The sequence below is a fragment of the Heptranchias perlo genome, chromosome 17 (assembly GCF_035084215.1).
Source record: "Heptranchias perlo isolate sHepPer1 chromosome 17, sHepPer1.hap1, whole genome shotgun sequence".
Taxonomy (NCBI): Eukaryota; Metazoa; Chordata; class Chondrichthyes; order Hexanchiformes; family Hexanchidae; genus Heptranchias; species Heptranchias perlo.
Window position 1 is genome coordinate 51,334,631 of NC_090341.1, and position 17,667 is coordinate 51,352,297.

The 17,667-nt window shown below is 40.8% G+C and overlaps 1 protein-coding gene across 5 annotated transcripts; it reads right to left on the reverse strand.

Moving 5' to 3' along the window:
- Positions 1 to 178: 178 nt before the first annotated feature.
- nicn1 (nicolin 1) lies at positions 179 to 15,611 on the reverse strand. 5 transcript variants are annotated; one of them, XR_010966125.1, is made up of 7 exons: positions 15,502 to 15,611; positions 14,138 to 14,274; positions 12,111 to 12,296; positions 8,985 to 9,104; positions 5,623 to 5,685; positions 2,339 to 2,457; positions 179 to 945 (listed from the first exon to the last, which is right to left on the reverse strand). XR_010966125.1 is itself a non-coding variant. In XM_067998987.1 (7 exons), the coding sequence occupies exons 2-7, from the start codon at positions 14,267 to 14,269 to the stop codon at positions 904 to 906; spliced, it is 648 nt and encodes a 215-aa protein (XP_067855088.1). In that variant the 5' UTR covers positions 14,270 to 14,274; positions 15,502 to 15,611; the 3' UTR covers positions 179 to 903. The 5 variants fall into 5 exon arrangements, 4 of the variants coding, with proteins under 4 accessions (XP_067855088.1, XP_067855091.1, XP_067855089.1 ...); XM_067998987.1 differs by having other exon boundaries at positions 2,339 to 2,443; XM_067998990.1 differs by lacking the exon at positions 12,111 to 12,296 and having other exon boundaries at positions 2,339 to 2,443.
- Positions 15,612 to 17,667: the final 2,056 nt, after the last annotated feature.

Genomic DNA, 17,667 nt, shown 5'->3' on the forward strand with positions numbered 1-17,667 from the left:
CCCCACTGAGGAACACTATACATTATGGCATTCCACAACTTAAAATTAAAACTATTCCACCACCTCCATCACAGTGAACCACAAATGAAAAGAATCGGGAAACGTGCAAGGGAGCAGACTATCACACACACTTGGGCAACATTAAAGTGTTTTGCATTACAAACATGGAGCAAACAAATTTTGTTTCAGTGAAACAGAGAATTTAACCCTTTGGACAAAAAAACCTTTTTACATTTTGCATTCAAGGCAAGAGTGGTGGCAGCATTATGCATCCCTCCAAAGTCAAATACAAAGATTAGATACAATGTTAGGGTTACTCATGCATTGGTACAGGGGCTTCTCTTTCATTTCACCTTTTTGGTCATTCTTCTCCAGTTTTTCTGTTCTTTTTGGTTATTTTTCCTTCCATTTTTTGAAGGTGGTTAGATGGCAGATAAAAAGCAATGTTTATTTTGTACACTACCAACTATGCAGCTAGTAAGAGCTCAAGTCTTCTAGGATTGTAGAGCACCAGTGCAACTATTAAAGAAGTGAATTTTTACCCTTCCTCACAATTAAATTTGTAATTCTGCAAAACAGGAGGCCTGGTTCTAGCTATTGGATCCAACTACTCTGAAAAACGTGCAAAGCTTAATAGTGACTTCCTGCTACAACATGCATTTACAATAACAGTACATTACATTTATTAACTTTGTACATATAAAACACAGGTGGAGTTAATATAGCAAAGTTCGAAATGAGCATAGTCCCACTCAGGCAAATAGCAGAAAACTAGCTGCTGTTTCACTTCAATTTTCAGTCGGGGCATCAAGTACTTTTCACGTAGTCCTGCAGGGCTGCATGCAGTCACAAACAAGGTGCTCTGAATCCTCCAAGCAGGAACAGTACTGTAAGATGGGCCAGTCAGGTGTAGGATAGCAAGTTGACATCATAGGAGCCATCCACCTGTGGACAGGACATAATGTGGTGAGAATGACTCCTTCAAATTCTGAATGCATTTCAATTGTATTTTTTCTCTTCCAATAATCTCTCCTCCTCTCCTGAACTGCAATTGCTAATCACCTTTCAGTACTTAACCCAAATGGCCATTCTTCTTGTATGAGTGAAAACAGTGAGCATTGGCAAGCTGGTGGACTGCAGAGGCCATCATAGCATTGCCCAATCCTGTCTTCACCTGACATCCACACAGAAGGACTTTCCAGTAGGGGCCATTGTATAGTGATCGATTGGGAACTCCAGCTGATTTTCCCCCTTAGTAACCCAAGAATGCTGAGATCAACTGTAGTCCCCCCCACAACTGACATACTGAGATCAGTTAACTCAGCACAGACTGGGGATTGAACCTGTAACCTTCTGGTCTGAAGGGATCATCGCCACACAGAATCATAGAAAGGTTACAGCACGAAAGGAGGCCATTTGGCCCATCGATTCCGTGCTGGCTCTATGCAAGAGCAATCCAGTTAATCCCACTCCCCCACCCTATCCCCGTAGCCCTGCAAATTTTTTCCTTTCAAGTACTTATCCAGTTCCCTTTTGAAAGCCATGATCGAATCTGCCTCCATCACCCCTTCAGGCAGTGCATTCCAGTTCACAACCACTCACTGCGTAAAAAAGTTTTTCCTCTTTGGCAAAAGAACCAAAGGTGACCAATCACCTTAAATCTACGTCCTCTGGTTCTTGACCCTTCCGACAATGGGAACAGTTTCTCTCAATCTATTCTGTCTAGACTCTTCCTGATTTTAAATACCTCTATCAAATCTCCTCGCAATCTTCTCTGTTCCAAGGAGAACAACCCCAGCTTCTCCAGTCTATCCACATAACTAAAGTCCCTCATCCCTGGAATCATTCTAGTAGATCTTTTCTGCAACCTCTCTAAGGCCTTCACATCTTTCCTAAAGTGCGGTGCCCAGAACTGGACACAATGCTCCAGTTGTGGCCGAACCAATGTTTTATAAAGGTTCATCATGACTTCCTTGCTTTTGTACTCCACGCCTCTATTTATAAAGCCCAGGATCCCATGTGCTTTTTAAAATCGCTTTCTCAACCTGCCCTACCACTTCCAACGATTTGTGCACAGAAACCCCCAGATCTCTCTGTTCCTGCACCCCTTTTAGAATTGTGCCCTCATCAGGTAGTCACTTTGCCCACTGAGCCACTGGGGCTGCCACAATTTAATTTGTAAACAATGTAGCAATGTTGAGACTGTCTCTTTACAATTAAAAATGTTAAAACTGATTATTTTGATTAAATTTACCCATATTTTACTGTGGTCTGTTTTGGTCCAATTATCAACCTGCCCGTTTGTAAGCTACACTAAGAGGCAGATAACGATACTTACATCAAACCGTCCTACACGGGTGGTTGTCGGATTGTTCCGGACCATTTCAGTTAACACCCACATCTGCTGAACACTGGAAGCCACAAGCTCTGGATCCGGGAGTCCCTGTTAAAGGACGTCTATAGATGAAGAAAATGAACAAAGCGCAGTGACTGCACCTTATCCTCCACATTCATGCTTGTACTCTTGTAACCCCTCAATCTCCAATTTCATGCTGGCACTCTTCTTTACCATGGCCCCATAATTCACAACAGCACTCTTCTCACTTCCTCAGTGCTGCCGCTAATTCCTCTTGCTTCCTCCCCTAACCCTTCCTGCTATGCCCTCTCCTTCCCAACACTCTCGTTCTTATTGCATCAGTGACTTCTTTCCTTTTGCATTACCACCCCATGCCCAGATTGCCCCTTTTCTCTCACTTCCCTCCCAGTCACCCTTTTAATTTCCCCCTTTGCTGCTTATCCTCTTACCCCAGATCAGCTATGATCTGATAGAATGGGAGGGGCTGAATAGCCTTCTCCTATTCCTATGTCTCCTACTATGGTGCTATAATCTACAGCAATAACAGTTTTAGAAAGTAGTGAAGTGAAGGGAAGCTGGGAAAGTGGTGAAGAACAAGTAGTGGGAACAGGGATGTGGGGTAGCCTAAGGGCAGGTGGGTGATATGATGCATGGAGAAGGGCGAATGGGGCAGATGGGTTAAATCATTTCTTTCTTAAAAGATTAACATAAAATAATGAAGTTAAATTTTTTTTAAATGTTACCTGGCCCAGAAAATAACATTTTACCAAGAGTGAAATAAAACTTACCTGCAGCGCCACCTACAAAAACAGAGCTGGGAGACAGGCTGCAGGAGCAGTAGCACCTCCTACCTAAAGATAAATGTAAGGAATCTTACAACACCAGGTTATAGTCCAACTGTTTTATTTTAAAATCACAAGCTTTCGGAGGCTTTCTCCTTCGTCAGGTGAGTGTGGGATTCGGATTCCATGGAAGGTTACCGCATTTATAGTCAGAGAACAATACCTGGTGATTACAGATAATCTTTCCAACTGCCCGTTGTCAGGGCAATCAAAGTGTTCAGACAGAGAGATGTTACCTACAGGACCACCGAATACACAAACGGCCAGAACAAAAGAGAGAGAAACATCCGAAAGGAAGAGAAAGACAGAGAATGACCCGTTGTATTAAAAAGATAACTTTTTTTCGCTGGTGGGGTTACGTGTAGCGTGACATGAACCCAAGATCCCGGTTGAGGCCGTCCTCATGGAAATTGATAGCCAAGTTCCGCACCCATGAGGACGGCCTCAACCGGGATCTTGGGTTCATGTCACGCTACACGTAACCCCACCAGCGAAAAAAAGTTATCTTTTTAATACAACGGGTCATTCTCTGTCTTTCTCTTCCTTTCAGATGTTTCTCTCTCTCTCTGTCTTTTGTTCTGGCCGTTTGTGTATTCGGTGGTCCTGTAGGTAACATCTCTCTGTCTGAACACTTTGATTGCCCTGACAACAGGCAGTTGGAAAGATTATCTGTAATCACCAGGTATTGTTCTCTGACTATAAATGCGGTAACCTTCCATGGAATCCGAATCCCACACTCACCTGACGAAGGAGAAAGCCTCCGAAAGCTTGTGATTTTAAAATAAAACAGTTGGACTATAACCTGGTGTTGTAAGATTCCTTACATTTGTCAACCCCAGTCCATCACCGGCATCTCCACATCATACCTAAAGATAGGTAGAATGGCAAGTATAAAATATCTAACCGTTAAAATAACCAGGCATTACATCCAGGCATGATACAGGAAGCAAGTGTGAGAAACAAGTGTGTGCTCGGCACAAGGCATTTGTGCTGGACATGTGGCATTTAATATATTACTAACTGACCTCCCTTGGCTCAATGGTAGACAGGTATGGAACACAGTTGTGATGTTTAGCTGCTAACCTAGCCTTGTCCATTTAAGACCAGTGCTCAGCTAGTCACTCTGCGGAAGTAGTCTAAACAAGTACAGTCGTCAATTAGAACTTAATGATTGTTTGTTGTTGGAAGTTTCTCTAGATTAACAACTCTTGCCTCCTCGTCTTGTCTCAAGGTTTAAAAAAAAGCAAAGTAACTGGCTGCCTTTATTTTTTTCTTACAATTGTTCATTTGTGACATTGGGACTGTGGCCAATACTCTCACAATTTTTTTTATATATATATAGACATACAGTCTACTCCTTATATATTCCAAGTCCAGTGATTTGAATTAACCAATTTAAATAAACCACAAAACCATGAGTTCAATTCAAATGAACAGATAATTTGAGATAAGCAATCAAATTAAGAGTAGGCTGTAGATAGACATTGAGAGAGTGAGTCAAATAGAAAGCACTTCTCTTGACTGTCTGCTTTATTGATAGGAATTCAGCAGATTGTTTGTTTTTTTCCCTCCCTCACTAATTTTCACCACTGCTCTGCTGAAGTTATTGCCTCTTTGCCGTGGTTTGGTTCCATTGTCGTTGGTCAGTCTCCAGTCCCCTTTCAGAGTGGTCATGATTCATATGTGTGCTTTCACAGTGGCAGGCTAATTGACCACGTACAGCATCATAGCAGAGTTTGACTTCTGTAAGCACAGTTCCCACTGGACAGCAATCAAAAGCCGGGAACTTTGGTTCATTTTCCACTCCTAGCCCATGGTTATTGAGACCAATTGTAGTGTCCCATCTGCTGGCCCGGCTTGAGATCAATTAACTCAGCATAGACCAGGAATCAAACCCGGGACCTTCTGGTTTGTATGGGTAAGTTATGTCCTGCCTTTCCAAATTGACCGATTGAGGGCACTCACCAGGTGGCTGACCATGGACTGGACAAGCAAGATAAATCTCTAATGGCTACACTGAGCTATAGATAACGGTGTGTGGTAATGAAACGCAGTCGGAGTTCCGGCACAGTCACTGCATTGGTGGTACTGCAAGGATTTGGGACAACGGACACCTACCAAGTAAGTGGAGGACAATAAGGTAAACCGAGTAACTTCACCTTCAACTGACTGATACCTGGCACGTTAATTTGGAGATAACAGAGAAACAGGATAAATACATTTGGGGAACGCGGGAAATTAACAATAATACAAAAAATCTGACATAAAAACAAAAACTGCAAGTGCAGGAATTAAACAGCAGGGATTCACGGACATCTGAAGAGAGGAGAAGCCGGTTAGCGTTTTGGGTGGAGAGCCTTCTTTTCTCTTTCTGAAGCTGATGGGCCCGTTGTATTCCAGCTGAAAAATTTGCATCATACTCACCTCACTTAAGTTCAAAGGTCGTTCTAGGGGCGTGAGCTGAGAAAGCCATGGTCCCTGTACCTTCTGTAAAATAGAAATAGTTACATGCAACCTGTCAATAAAGAAATATTGAATCAATTTAGTAGGGTGGCCCAATTTTAATCCTTAACTTCTGACAGATCCAAGAAAATCCCCATGCCTATTGCTGTTTTTGGTTTATGCATGTATCACTGAAATAAACAATATTATAGTCATGGTTACTCAAACTGATTATATTACTAGAATATTACCCAATAGAATCAAAGTATACGTAAAACAATTATAACCAAAAGTAAAAAGTTAAAAACATTTCAATTCTGTATGTTGGTCATCTCCATTTCTCTCATTGTTTTTACATAAGAAATAAGAACATAAGAAATAGGAGCAGGAGTAGGCCAATCGGCCCCTCGAGCCTGCTCCGCCATTCAATAAGATCATGGCTGATCTGATCCTAACCTCAAATCTAAATTCATGTCCAATTTCCTGCCCGCTCCCCGTAACCCCTAATTCCCTTTACTTCGAGGAAACTGTCTATTTCTGTTTTAAATTTATTTAATGATGTAGCTTCCACAACTTCCTGGGGCAGCAAATTCCACAGACCTACTACCCTCTGAGTGAAGAAGTTTCTCCTCATCTCAGTTTTGAAAGAGCAGCCCCTTATTCTAAGATTATGCCCCCTAGTTCTAGTTACACCCATCCTTGGGAACATCCTTACCACATCCACCCGATCAAGCCCCTTCACAATCTTATATGTTTCAATAAGATCGCCTCTCATTCTTCTGAACTCCAATGAGTAGAGTCCCAGTCTACTCAACCTCTCCTCATATGTCCGCCCCCTCATCCCCGGGATTAACCGAGTGAACCTTCTTTGTACTGCCTCGAGAGCAAGTATGTCTTTTCTTAAGTATGGACACCAAAACTGTATGCAGTATTCCAGGTGCGGTATCACCAATACCTTACATAACTGCAGCAATACCTCCCTGTTTTTATATTCTATCCCCCTAGCAATAAAAGCCAACATTCCGTTGGCCGCCTTGATCACCTGCTGCACCTGCATACTAACTTTTTGATTTTCTTGCACTAGGACCCCCAGATCCCTTTGTACTGCAGTACTTTCCAGTTTCTCGCCATTAAGATAATAACTTTTTCTGTCCTCCTCCCAGTCTTTTCTTGTTTCTCCCAAAGGCATTGATTCTTACAGATGGAGCACAACTCCTTAGGATACAGTTCCACAAGCTCAGGTTGCCCTCTGGTCATTTTCAAATCTCACGGATGAAGAATGGCCACCAGTCAGCAGCCTGTAAGACCGTGGCAGGCATCATAGCCGAGCCTAATCTGTTCCCATCCGACATCCAAACATAGGTACTGCTAGCAAGGGTCACTGATAGTAATCAGGAGTAGGAATCTTGGCTGCTTTTTCCCTCCCCCCACTTTCACTAGCCCAAAAGCACTAAGCCCAAATGTAGTTGAGATCAGCTGACTCAGCATAGACAAGGAGTTTGAACATGGAACCTTCTGGTCTGTATGGCCCAGTATCTGAGGCATTCAGCCTATTTGTTTTTTTTAAAACTTTACTTTTATATTTTTCTACCTTATTTATTCTATCTTTACCACCTAAAAAAGTTTAAAACCCTTTATCTACCTTGTTTCTTCTTTCTCATGACTCACGCTACTTAAGGGCTGTTTTTCAGCTAACCAACTGCCCAATTTAAGATCACATCACAGATGAGACCAGGTCAATCTTTGACATGTTTCTACATGTCAATCCAATACACTCGTCAGCAGACCCCCAGAGCCCAGCTGCAGCAGGATGGGTAAATTCCTCCTTGGCTCTCCTATTTCTTAAGGTTGGCTTGTGTCTTCTGAGGAGTTGACAGGAGAGAGAAAAGATGGCAGCAGCCAGCATGCCTGACATAATTTTGTGAAAATGCAAGATGTGTTTCATTTAAGCTATAATTATTTAATTTTTGACATTTATAGTCACAAAACCAGTGATGAATCAGCCATTTTCTTTTGCTGAAGTTCCTGTCTGCCATTATAAATATGGTATTATCGGTGAGATTTTCCAAGAACTCGCATTCAACTATCAAGGATTTGAACATTGTGGGCAGCTAGTCAGATTTACCAATCTGCGTTGGCTGCATGCAAGGCCTCCGTGGCAAAAATTTACATCTATACTTAACGAATTGCTGTATAAAGTATCATGAACTACACAGCTTTGCCACAAATAATACCCCAATTTGTTACTGTGCTGCAAGTACTGCATAGAGTCAGCTACCGTATATTGGGGAGACCAAAAGCATCTCCATTCTGTCTGCAAGCCCCCGTCCCATTCTCACTCCAACCTTTTTGGTCTGGCCTCTGACTCTGCTCCAGCCAACCACAACTCAAGCTTCAGGAGCAGCAGCCTAGGTTTTCCCACTGTAATGCGGACAGTAACCTCGGTGGTGCTACAATCAGAAAATTTAGGCCACTGTCTTAGCATCTTTCTCCTTGTAAAGTCTAACCTTCAGCAACATCAGACCGTAGCTATTTCCCCCACTTTTACGCATTCACAATTGATTTTATTCTCTTCCACTTTGGAGCTGTTTAACTCATCTTTTGCCTTTCTGTCTTTTCATATTTTGGCCAAGATGACTTTTGAATGTCATTTGGTACTTTTCACCTCTTTTCAGCTTTGTAAAATGTCTAATTAGACTATCAAACCCACTATTTGCCTCTTTATAATAGTATTTAGCATATCTGAGTCTCGACCTTTATTTGATGTACTCCACTCCCTCTCAATTTTTCTCAGTCCTAAAAAGGGGCTCTCGTATTTTTTCCAGTTCTGAAGGAGAGTCTCCACCCAAAATCTTAACCAGTCTTTTTATTTCTTTTCAGATGTTGGCAGACTGGTTTTGCATTTCCAATATTTTCTGATTTCAAGGCAGTGTGACTGCCGGTTGGTTCAATTTCTCAGCTGCACACCCAAGATGGAACATGCAACTATCTGTATGACATTATTAAGTTGTTGGTTGATGCATTATGAAGTAACTCACAAAACGTCCTAAAACTTTTTCTTCTAGTGGGGCGGTATAACTGGTTCTGACCTTGGTGAAGGAGTCCATGGCAGGAACTGGTGTGTGCTAGTTCTCTCGAGTCTGTGAATGTTCTCCCCTTAGCATGCAAGAACGTGTCAGAGTATCAGAAAGCATCTCCTGGGATCAAACTACAGAAATTCTATTTATCTTCTGCCACTTACATTGTCGTGAGTCACCATTTCATGTGATGTGTTGTCTCAAAGACATGTTTTAAACATTTCCAGGGTGGCTGTCTTGAAAGAGATGCTCAGTACTGATACTTACATCCTTGTCGTGATCACACTCATACATTTTGATGTCTTCCACTGTAAAGTTCAGCCAAACTGGAGACGGCTGCCGCAGGATAAGGCGCACTGTCATTACATCATCTGGTTCAAATAGCATCTGCGGTTAAGGCCCAATAAATAGGTTGTGAGTGAATTTACAACTTGCGCACAAACACCTGACAAAATCCCATTGTCTTACTGTAGAAGAGTAATTCTAATGACATGCTTGAAACACTAGCAGTGCACTTGTATTGCCCATTTGCTGCCAACAACAGCTCCAAAGTTGGCTGCAAACTTCGAATGCTGGGCACACCATCCATCAACAAAGAAGTGTTTTCAGCCTATGCCTCTGACAGCAACAAAAACACAAAGCAGCCCGTCACTAGAGGAATCATACCTTTTGGCCATTGACAGGCTGAGCAGTTGAGGTGCTCACATCTTCTCCCTTACAGAACAGGAAAGCAATTGCAGGGGAGTGCGGGGACGGTGGTTTGGGGCTGATGGTGTGTTTAAGTTACACCATGCTGGGTTGGGACAATCTCGATGGAGCAGTTGACCTTTTCTTGTCTTTCTTTGTATGTATGTACTTTACTATCATTGGCCTGTACTGATTTTGTCAGCTGTTGGGGAAGTTACCAACCTCAGCAAAATAGTTGTTGTGACTTCAAAACAAACTGAGTGTGTACTAATTCACACATGCACTGTTTTAAAATGGATCCAGGCAGTATAGAAATCATCCCACAATAGAAAGAGGGCTGTTTCTACAGCAGTGTGATAGAAGGCACTTCAGGAAGTGATTCTTCAATATACATACAGCACAGAACTCTGGGTTTGACCAGGTTAAAGTACAAATCCAAATTAAATGCTCAATTCTTCAAGTCGTGAATTCCATTTGCTGCTGTCAAAGCACACCAATGATTGCCAGCACATACACACAAAAAGGTAATCCTTGCCACAGTTTGGTATTAAACTGGCAATCTTACTCAAAGACCACAAGACTGGCTGGTGTGGTAAAAGTAAATGTTACATTGGTGTTTTGAAACTGAGGTTATAGCATATTGTTGAGCCAATGGAGAGGGAGCTTTAGTTTACATCTGCCCCATGTTATGACTGAGCTCTAAGTGCTTAAAATAACACTGGATGAGTTAAGTGTTCCATCGTGCACCTTGATGGGTTTAAAAATTTGCAAAAAAGTAATTAAAAAAATTAGAGATTACGCCCTTTAATTCAAATGTAACATATGGTTTCACATTTTTTCCAGCTCGTCAGGTTTAATCACACTAAGTATTTGAATGAAGTTATCTCCAGAATCTTTATGGTAATGAGAACAAATCAAACTCTGAACTTCTCTTCTAAACTCTAGGATCTAATTCTTGTAACATTGTAGATAGTCTCTCAATTCCCTTATATCTTTTTGTAGGTAGTGACCAATACTAGATACCATATTCCAAGTGTGATCTCAATGACTATACCAGTGTTAATTCTCTAATGTTTTGTCACGGGCCATGATACCAAACAACATCTTTCTCGAGGACTGCTTTTGGAAACGCTGTACTGATAGGACAGGGGTCTACACTTGCAGTTTCATATAGTGAGCTCTTTATTTCAATCATGTTGCTGTGGACACTTGCCAGCACAGACCAAACATCCAACAATGGAAGTGATCCAGTTAGGTTAAAATGATATCAGTTGTGTAATTTTAATAGAACACTTTTATTTGTTCAGTGGATGCTGATTGTCACACTGCTTCTACATGAATGGGGTGATCAAGGGTCCAAAAACAAGTTGTTCAATCCAAATGTGGACAGTTGGTAAACGTGAATATAATATAAAAACAGAAAATGCTGGAAAAGCTCTGCAAGTGAGGCAGCATCTGCGGAGAAAAAAAGTTAACGTTTCAGGTCGAAGATCTTTCATCAGAACGGGTTGTCTGAAAAATTTCAACTTCAGAAGAATTAGTAAATTAAGAAATAAATTTGTTTCAGTTAAATAGTTCTTCCCTAGTTAAGGGATAGGGCATTGTACAACATATTGGTACAGAAAGTTTAATAAGGCTGAACAGATTGAATTCACTATACCAGTAAGTGGGACTTTATCTTTAGAAGTTAGAGATTTTTTTTCTTTAATGGTTTAACGGGAGTTTTTAGAAAGGATAATTGACCTATTACAGACTTTTTGCAATGTAAACGTGTTTATATATTGTACTTATAGTACTTAATGAAATTTTCTACTTCTGATCTCTATTGAATTGTATATAAATATTAGTTGTAGACCCTAAAAGCTGGTCTCAGTTTAATATCCGCTATTCCAAAACGGGCGTGGTGTTGCAATGCGAGATTGTGTCTGTAAATAGGATAATTGTCAGTCTGAGTCACATAACCCTGTAAGAGCAGATTACTGAAAAGGTACAGCTGCTTGAACGTAGAGGACAAGAGATTAAGAGAATCACTTTTTAACAGTTGGGAGAGAAAATAGTTCCAGAAAATTCCCAGTAAAACTGTAACAACAAAGATCACCTGCCTTGTAGAAAATACCTTTGCTTTTTTTGTTCCATGGGACTTAGCATTTTAGATGTCCTTACACCTGGTTACCCAGTGGGGCTGTTCTGATTATATAGGTTGTAAACATGTCCTGCAGTGATTCCACAGGTTACGTTTGCTTTGGACCAGCTTGCAAACCCATCCAAAGGCATCAAAAGTGGGAAAGTTTGTATTGCTGGGTGCTGACTTCTGGTTTATTCTATGCAGCTCCTCAGGATCTGTCACTAATCTACTTCATTATCTAACTGTGAGAGTCTTAAGTGAAATGTGTTCAGGTAGCCTCAATCTAATGCCTAGTGGATGTGGGGTCACTGTACAATAACGCCCATAATTTGACACAAAATTGGCAAAATCATTCAGCGATGCTACAAAGAAAGCCAGTCTGGGAAATTGAAAAATATCACATTGGTGTAGTAGGAGATAATGACTGAAGATTAAGGTTGCAACATAGACTAAACTGCACTGGCAACCAAAATTTGGATTTATCCAACCTCTGATATGCAGTAGCTTGAGTATTAAAGAGTTAAGATGAAACAATGAACATTCAGACTATTAAAACAAACATATCTAGAGTCGAACCTGACCTGATGTCTATATATGGAAAAGTAATCCTGTGATCCTTTCTCAGTGTGGGGGTTGGGCATCAGGCACATATTCCGCAGGCAGGTCTTCCACTTCAACATCCTCCTGTCAGACTCCGTGATCACTCGTCGTTGAAGACGTACAGTTAAGAAAGCAGTGTAATAATTCTTAAATGTGATTGTCTGAAGCTGGTCAGTGAATAGTAAGTGAATAGGGTTAAGGGTCAGCTGAATGGGTGAAATGACAAGTTTTTCAAATGAAGGAGGTAAAAGTTCAAAAAATGGAATCAAAACAAATGACTGGCCATTTCGATAGAAGATAAACATGATCAATTTGGAATGGTTTAAAAATATTTTTTTTAAATGAGAAAAGGAGCGAATCAAAGTTAACTGGTCAAACAATGGATTCAATCTGCCTGCAGCAACAGATTAGATGTTACTCAAGCATATTAACTAAAATATACAGTTTATAGTTCACATTAATAGATAGCGTTTTCCCAACAACAGTTATACTGGGCGAGGATGTTACCCCTAATGGCAGATTTATTGGGTAGGGGTCAGCCTTTTGTTTCATTGTGTTCTTAGTCTAACATTACTTTGTCCTCTTTTTAAAATTTACTGTTCCTCACCCTCAATTCCCAGTTGAGAGGACTGACATGTTAACAAGCTCCAAGAATTTCACTAATACACTTTGAGACAATTGGTGTGTAACAGTAGTTTAGAGTTAGCACCAAAATAATCCCAACCAAAGTCACGAATGACATTCTCTGTGAACTGTGATCATGGTGCATTAACCCCCCTTGTTCTATTCGACCACTCTGCAGCCTTTGACACGGTCGACTGCACCATCCTCCTCCAATGACTCTCCTCCAACGGCCAGCTTGGTGGGACTGCTCGCTCTTGGTTCTTCTTTGACTTATCCGAATATAGTTGGAGCATCTCCAGCAAAGCCATCCTGTCCCCCTACCATTACCTCCGGAGTCCCCCACAGATATATCCTTCACCCCTCCTCTTCCTCATCTACATGCTGCCCCTTGGCGACATCATCTGCAGTCATGTGGTTAGCTTCCACATATACACTGATGATATCCAGCTCTATTTCTCCACTATCTCACTCAACGCCTCCACTAACTCTATGTTGTCAGACTGCTTGTCTGACGTCTATTCCTGGATGAGCTGCAATTTGTTTCAGTTAAACATTGGGAAGACTGAAGCCATTGTCTTCAATCCCCGCCACAAACTCAGTACCCTTGTCACTGATTCCATCTCCCCACCCCCAGCCACTGTCCCAGGTTGAAACAGGTTGTTCGCAACTTGGATGTCCTATTTCACCCCAAGCTGAGCTTCTAGACCCCATATCCTCTCCATCACAAAAGACTACATACTTCCATTGCCTGCCTCCACCCCACCGTAGCCAGTCTGCTACTGAAACCCTCAACCATGATTTGTCACCTCCAAACTCGAACATTCTATTACTCTCCTGGCCAACCTCATATCCTCCATCCTTCCTAAACTTCAGCTGATCCAAAACTTTGCTCTTCCTATCCTATTTTGCACTAAGCCCTGCTCACCCATCACCCCTATCCTCATTACATGGACTCAAATTTAAAATTCTCATCCTCATGTTTAATTCCCTTCCCATCTCTGTAACCTCCTCCAGCCCCATCATCTCCCATCCCCTGAACTCTCTGCTCCTCTGACTCTGGTCCTTTGTTCACCTCCCCTTACCTACACCCCCCCATTGGCAGCTGTGCCTTCAGATGCCTAGACCCCATGCTCTGGAATTTCACCCCATAACTCCTCAGTGTCTCTCTCCTCAAGAGTCTCTTTAAAACAAACCTCTTTTACCAAGCTTTTGGTTACCTCTTTCATTTGGCCAGCTATCCAGATAACTATTGAGATCCTAACTTAAGACATTTGGATACAATATACTGATTACATACTTTAATATGCTTTAGAAAACAAGTAATATATCCATTTTCAGCTTTGTCCTTTAATAATTATGATTGAAAGGCATAAGACTCACATACGTTAACAATTCTCTCCCGTGGAAAAGTCACCTCAATTACAAACACCCCGGGTTTTGCTGTGTCTGTTCTCACATCCCCAGCCTGTAGCGCAATCGGACTTTTGATTAAACATGCAATACAGTCGTCTGCCATTTCAGCTGTGTGTGTAGAACAGGAAATTGGTGTTAGAAGTAAGCATATGGTCAGTGAAATCATAGAAGACTGACATTGCAATTGGATAGTGCCTAAAGATTTCAAACTACTTGAGTTGGAAGAACTTCATTATGTGAATTCTAAGCCTCCAGCATTTTAGGAAACTCCATCCAATATTGTATTTACAAAGCATGCTAGAGATAGTGGAGCAGGAAAATAGAGGCTATAAAAAGCTTGGCTCAGTTATAACTTAAATTGAAATTTTGATAAGGAAGTTCATATTTCTGTTGTCAATATAAATTTGTTAGGGTATTCTAATCAGGCCCAAAACTAAACAGTAAAAATCCCTGCATTAAAACCAACAGTCTCTATAAAAAAAATGCCTCTGCGGCAGTGATGTTTCATTTTACTGCTAATAAATTAGAGGTGTTGGAATGATAGCATTGGGAAGCAGTTCTATTCTTCGTCTCCTGCTCACATTTTAAAAGCTATTTTTCTCTTCCTCTTTAGGTCACTTCAAATTGCCATATGTTAATGCACTTTAGGCAGGTCTTAGCTAGCGCAGCAATGGGGTACTATGCAATTGGTCTCAATATGAGCAGACTAAGGGGGAACTGGGAAATCAAGGGACGTAACCCTAATAATCACGCAGGGACCATCTTGTGTATGGGCATTGGGTGCAGAAATCATCATGCTCAGCTTGATGCCTCACATTTGAATGCTACTACACTGGAGTGTCAAACTAGATTATAGGCTTAAGTCATAAAGTGGGGCTTGAACCCGAAACCTATCAAATGAGCCAAGTTGGCACCTGCAATTATTACATCCAGAACAGCTTGTAACATGTATTTGAAATCTAGTGTTTTTTAAAAAAGATCGTTTACATTACTACACGGGATCGAGGAAAATAAGAAAGGGAGACTTTGTTTTGCTGGGAAGTGGCATGGGATGTGGATATTGGAGCTTTAGCACCCAATGGAACAATCCTTTCATGCAGTAACATGTATATAACTGGCTGGGCGGGAATGTTATAAACGTTTAATATCTTAGATATTGAAATACTGTAGCTTTAATGGTGAAACCTTCGGATAATAATACCTCATCTAAAATTATACAACAAAATAGGTTGAAAATAATCACTTTGAGCTGAAAAAATTGGGCCTAAAACTCACACAATTCCACCACAGTTTATATATTAAAAAAATACAGGACATAGTAAAAACATATCTTACCGTCGGATTACTAATTTTAAAATAAATTGTGATCATTGCTTTCTAATTGTAACTGAAGAAAACGCTGATTCATTTCTAAAACAAGCCAGTAAGTTGAAAGCGAAGCGCGACCATAGCGACAGATCACGTGGGGAGAAGGAAGCGGTCACGTGATATATCCTTTGGGTTGAGAGGCGAGTCTAGGTCACGTGTGGTGGGGACGCTTGTTCGAAAATGCGAGGCACAGCACGAGGTGGTAGTCACGTGGGATTCTGGCTATATATAGATCGTCATCGGAGCTTCGCGCTCATAGAGAAGCGGTTAGGGGGAGATGTTTTGTGGATGGGAGGTGGAGAATGTTAATTTGATCAGCTCTGGCGTGTAATATAAATTTATATCTAGCGTAAAAGAAAACGCTAACACATAAAGTTAGTGCTTCTGTGGCACAAATTCAAGTGATACCAATGAATAGATTTGTTGCAAGTGACGAGCGCGTGGCGAGGATAAACAGGCTTCAACGGTTTTTTTAAAGCGCGCGCAGTCTATTGTAAACGGACAAACCTGCCTGAAGTCTCCTCAGTAATAGAAAATGTAACCAGCTCTCCAACAAATCGTGTGAAAACTATCAATCATTCTTAATCTTTTACCTGAAAAACGGAGAGATTTTTGAGATCAAGAATGTACAAACATTTTTTAAGAATGGTTGAGGAACAGGTTTAGCCAAAATGTTATACCTATTTTATAAGGTATATTTATATCCAGAAATATATTTGTAAGAGAAACTGAGTATTTCTCATACTTTTCATGGCAATGAGATGTAACTGGTGTCCAAAATAGAACTATTACAACCTGAGGAGGAGGGGGGGGGGTTGCAAATGGTATCAAGGCACTTGAGTGAAAACAAATATTACAAGATGGACTAATAGTTTTCTTCAAAAAAAATAATCTGCTCAGGAAGCAAGCTTTTACTGGGCTGCAGTTCAATAGGCAATAGCTGCTCTCTGGTACTTACCCAAGTTGATTGGCCTTAATCTGTGAACCTAGAAAGCAAAGTGTAGGGGTGTTTAAGGCTTGATCTTGCCTTCACCCAATGTCTGCACACACACCTACAGCTGGGGATAGTGGATAGTCAAGCTGATCTTTCTCTTCCCTAAGGTTCTGAAGCCAACTGTAGTGCCCTTCTGTTTCTGGGTTCAAAATACTCAGTTCAACACACTGGCAACCTGTTTTTTTTAAAAATGAGAACCATGATGGGTGGAGGATATTGGGAATGGTGCAAAGGCATCCTTTGGCGAGGGGTAATGGGGAGGCTGTAAATTTTGAATTCAAATGTTTAGTAGCCAAACCCCTCTGGTTTTGGAAATCAATTATAATGACCAATTAATGATTTTAAGGATGTTTACTGCATTTGTAGAACATTGGCAATGCAGCTAATTTCTTTAAAGGAAGAAAGTAAATGTTTTTGCTTTTCTCAGTACTGAGACTATTATTAATGTTGAATTTCTCAGCACATGTTCAAAGAGTCTCTACCCAATTCTAGTGCAAGTTTAGGAAGAGGTCAAAGCAGTTTCCAACACAGAAGGAATCTATTAGGTATTGGTCAATCATGTGTGCTGGCTCTTACTAGAGTACTCAAACTAATTTTACTGCCCTAGTCTCTTCCTGTATCTTTCTCTGCTTCAAATGTTTATCTACCCATAACAAATCCAATGGCTCAACTGAAATATTCAATCCTAACAATTGTGAAGCAAAAAGAAATTCCTCCAAGTGACAATTTTAAATTGATGACTCTTTGCCACAGATGTCCCCTAATCACCCTATCAAAATCCTTTTAATTTTGAAAATCATTCAAATATCTTGGTGCCTCTGCTCCAGTATAAATAGTATCTTGAGTCTTCATAACTAGTGTCTTATCCCTGCAGTCTCAGACTAGTGTCTAATTGGCTCAAATATAGTCATGTAATAGTAACAAATTACAACTACATAGCAAACCTATCCATAGACAAGCATCCTAAAGCAATCTTCAAAAAAAGAAGCAAATAGCCTTCAATTTACCCCACAGTGTTCCTGTCACTAAAATTAGATTGCCTTGAAAGGGTATGGTTAAACACTGCTCCACAGTAGCAGAATATTTTTTGATAATTGTCCTATGCCTACAAAACAGTATCCTTCAACTTCGTATGAGCA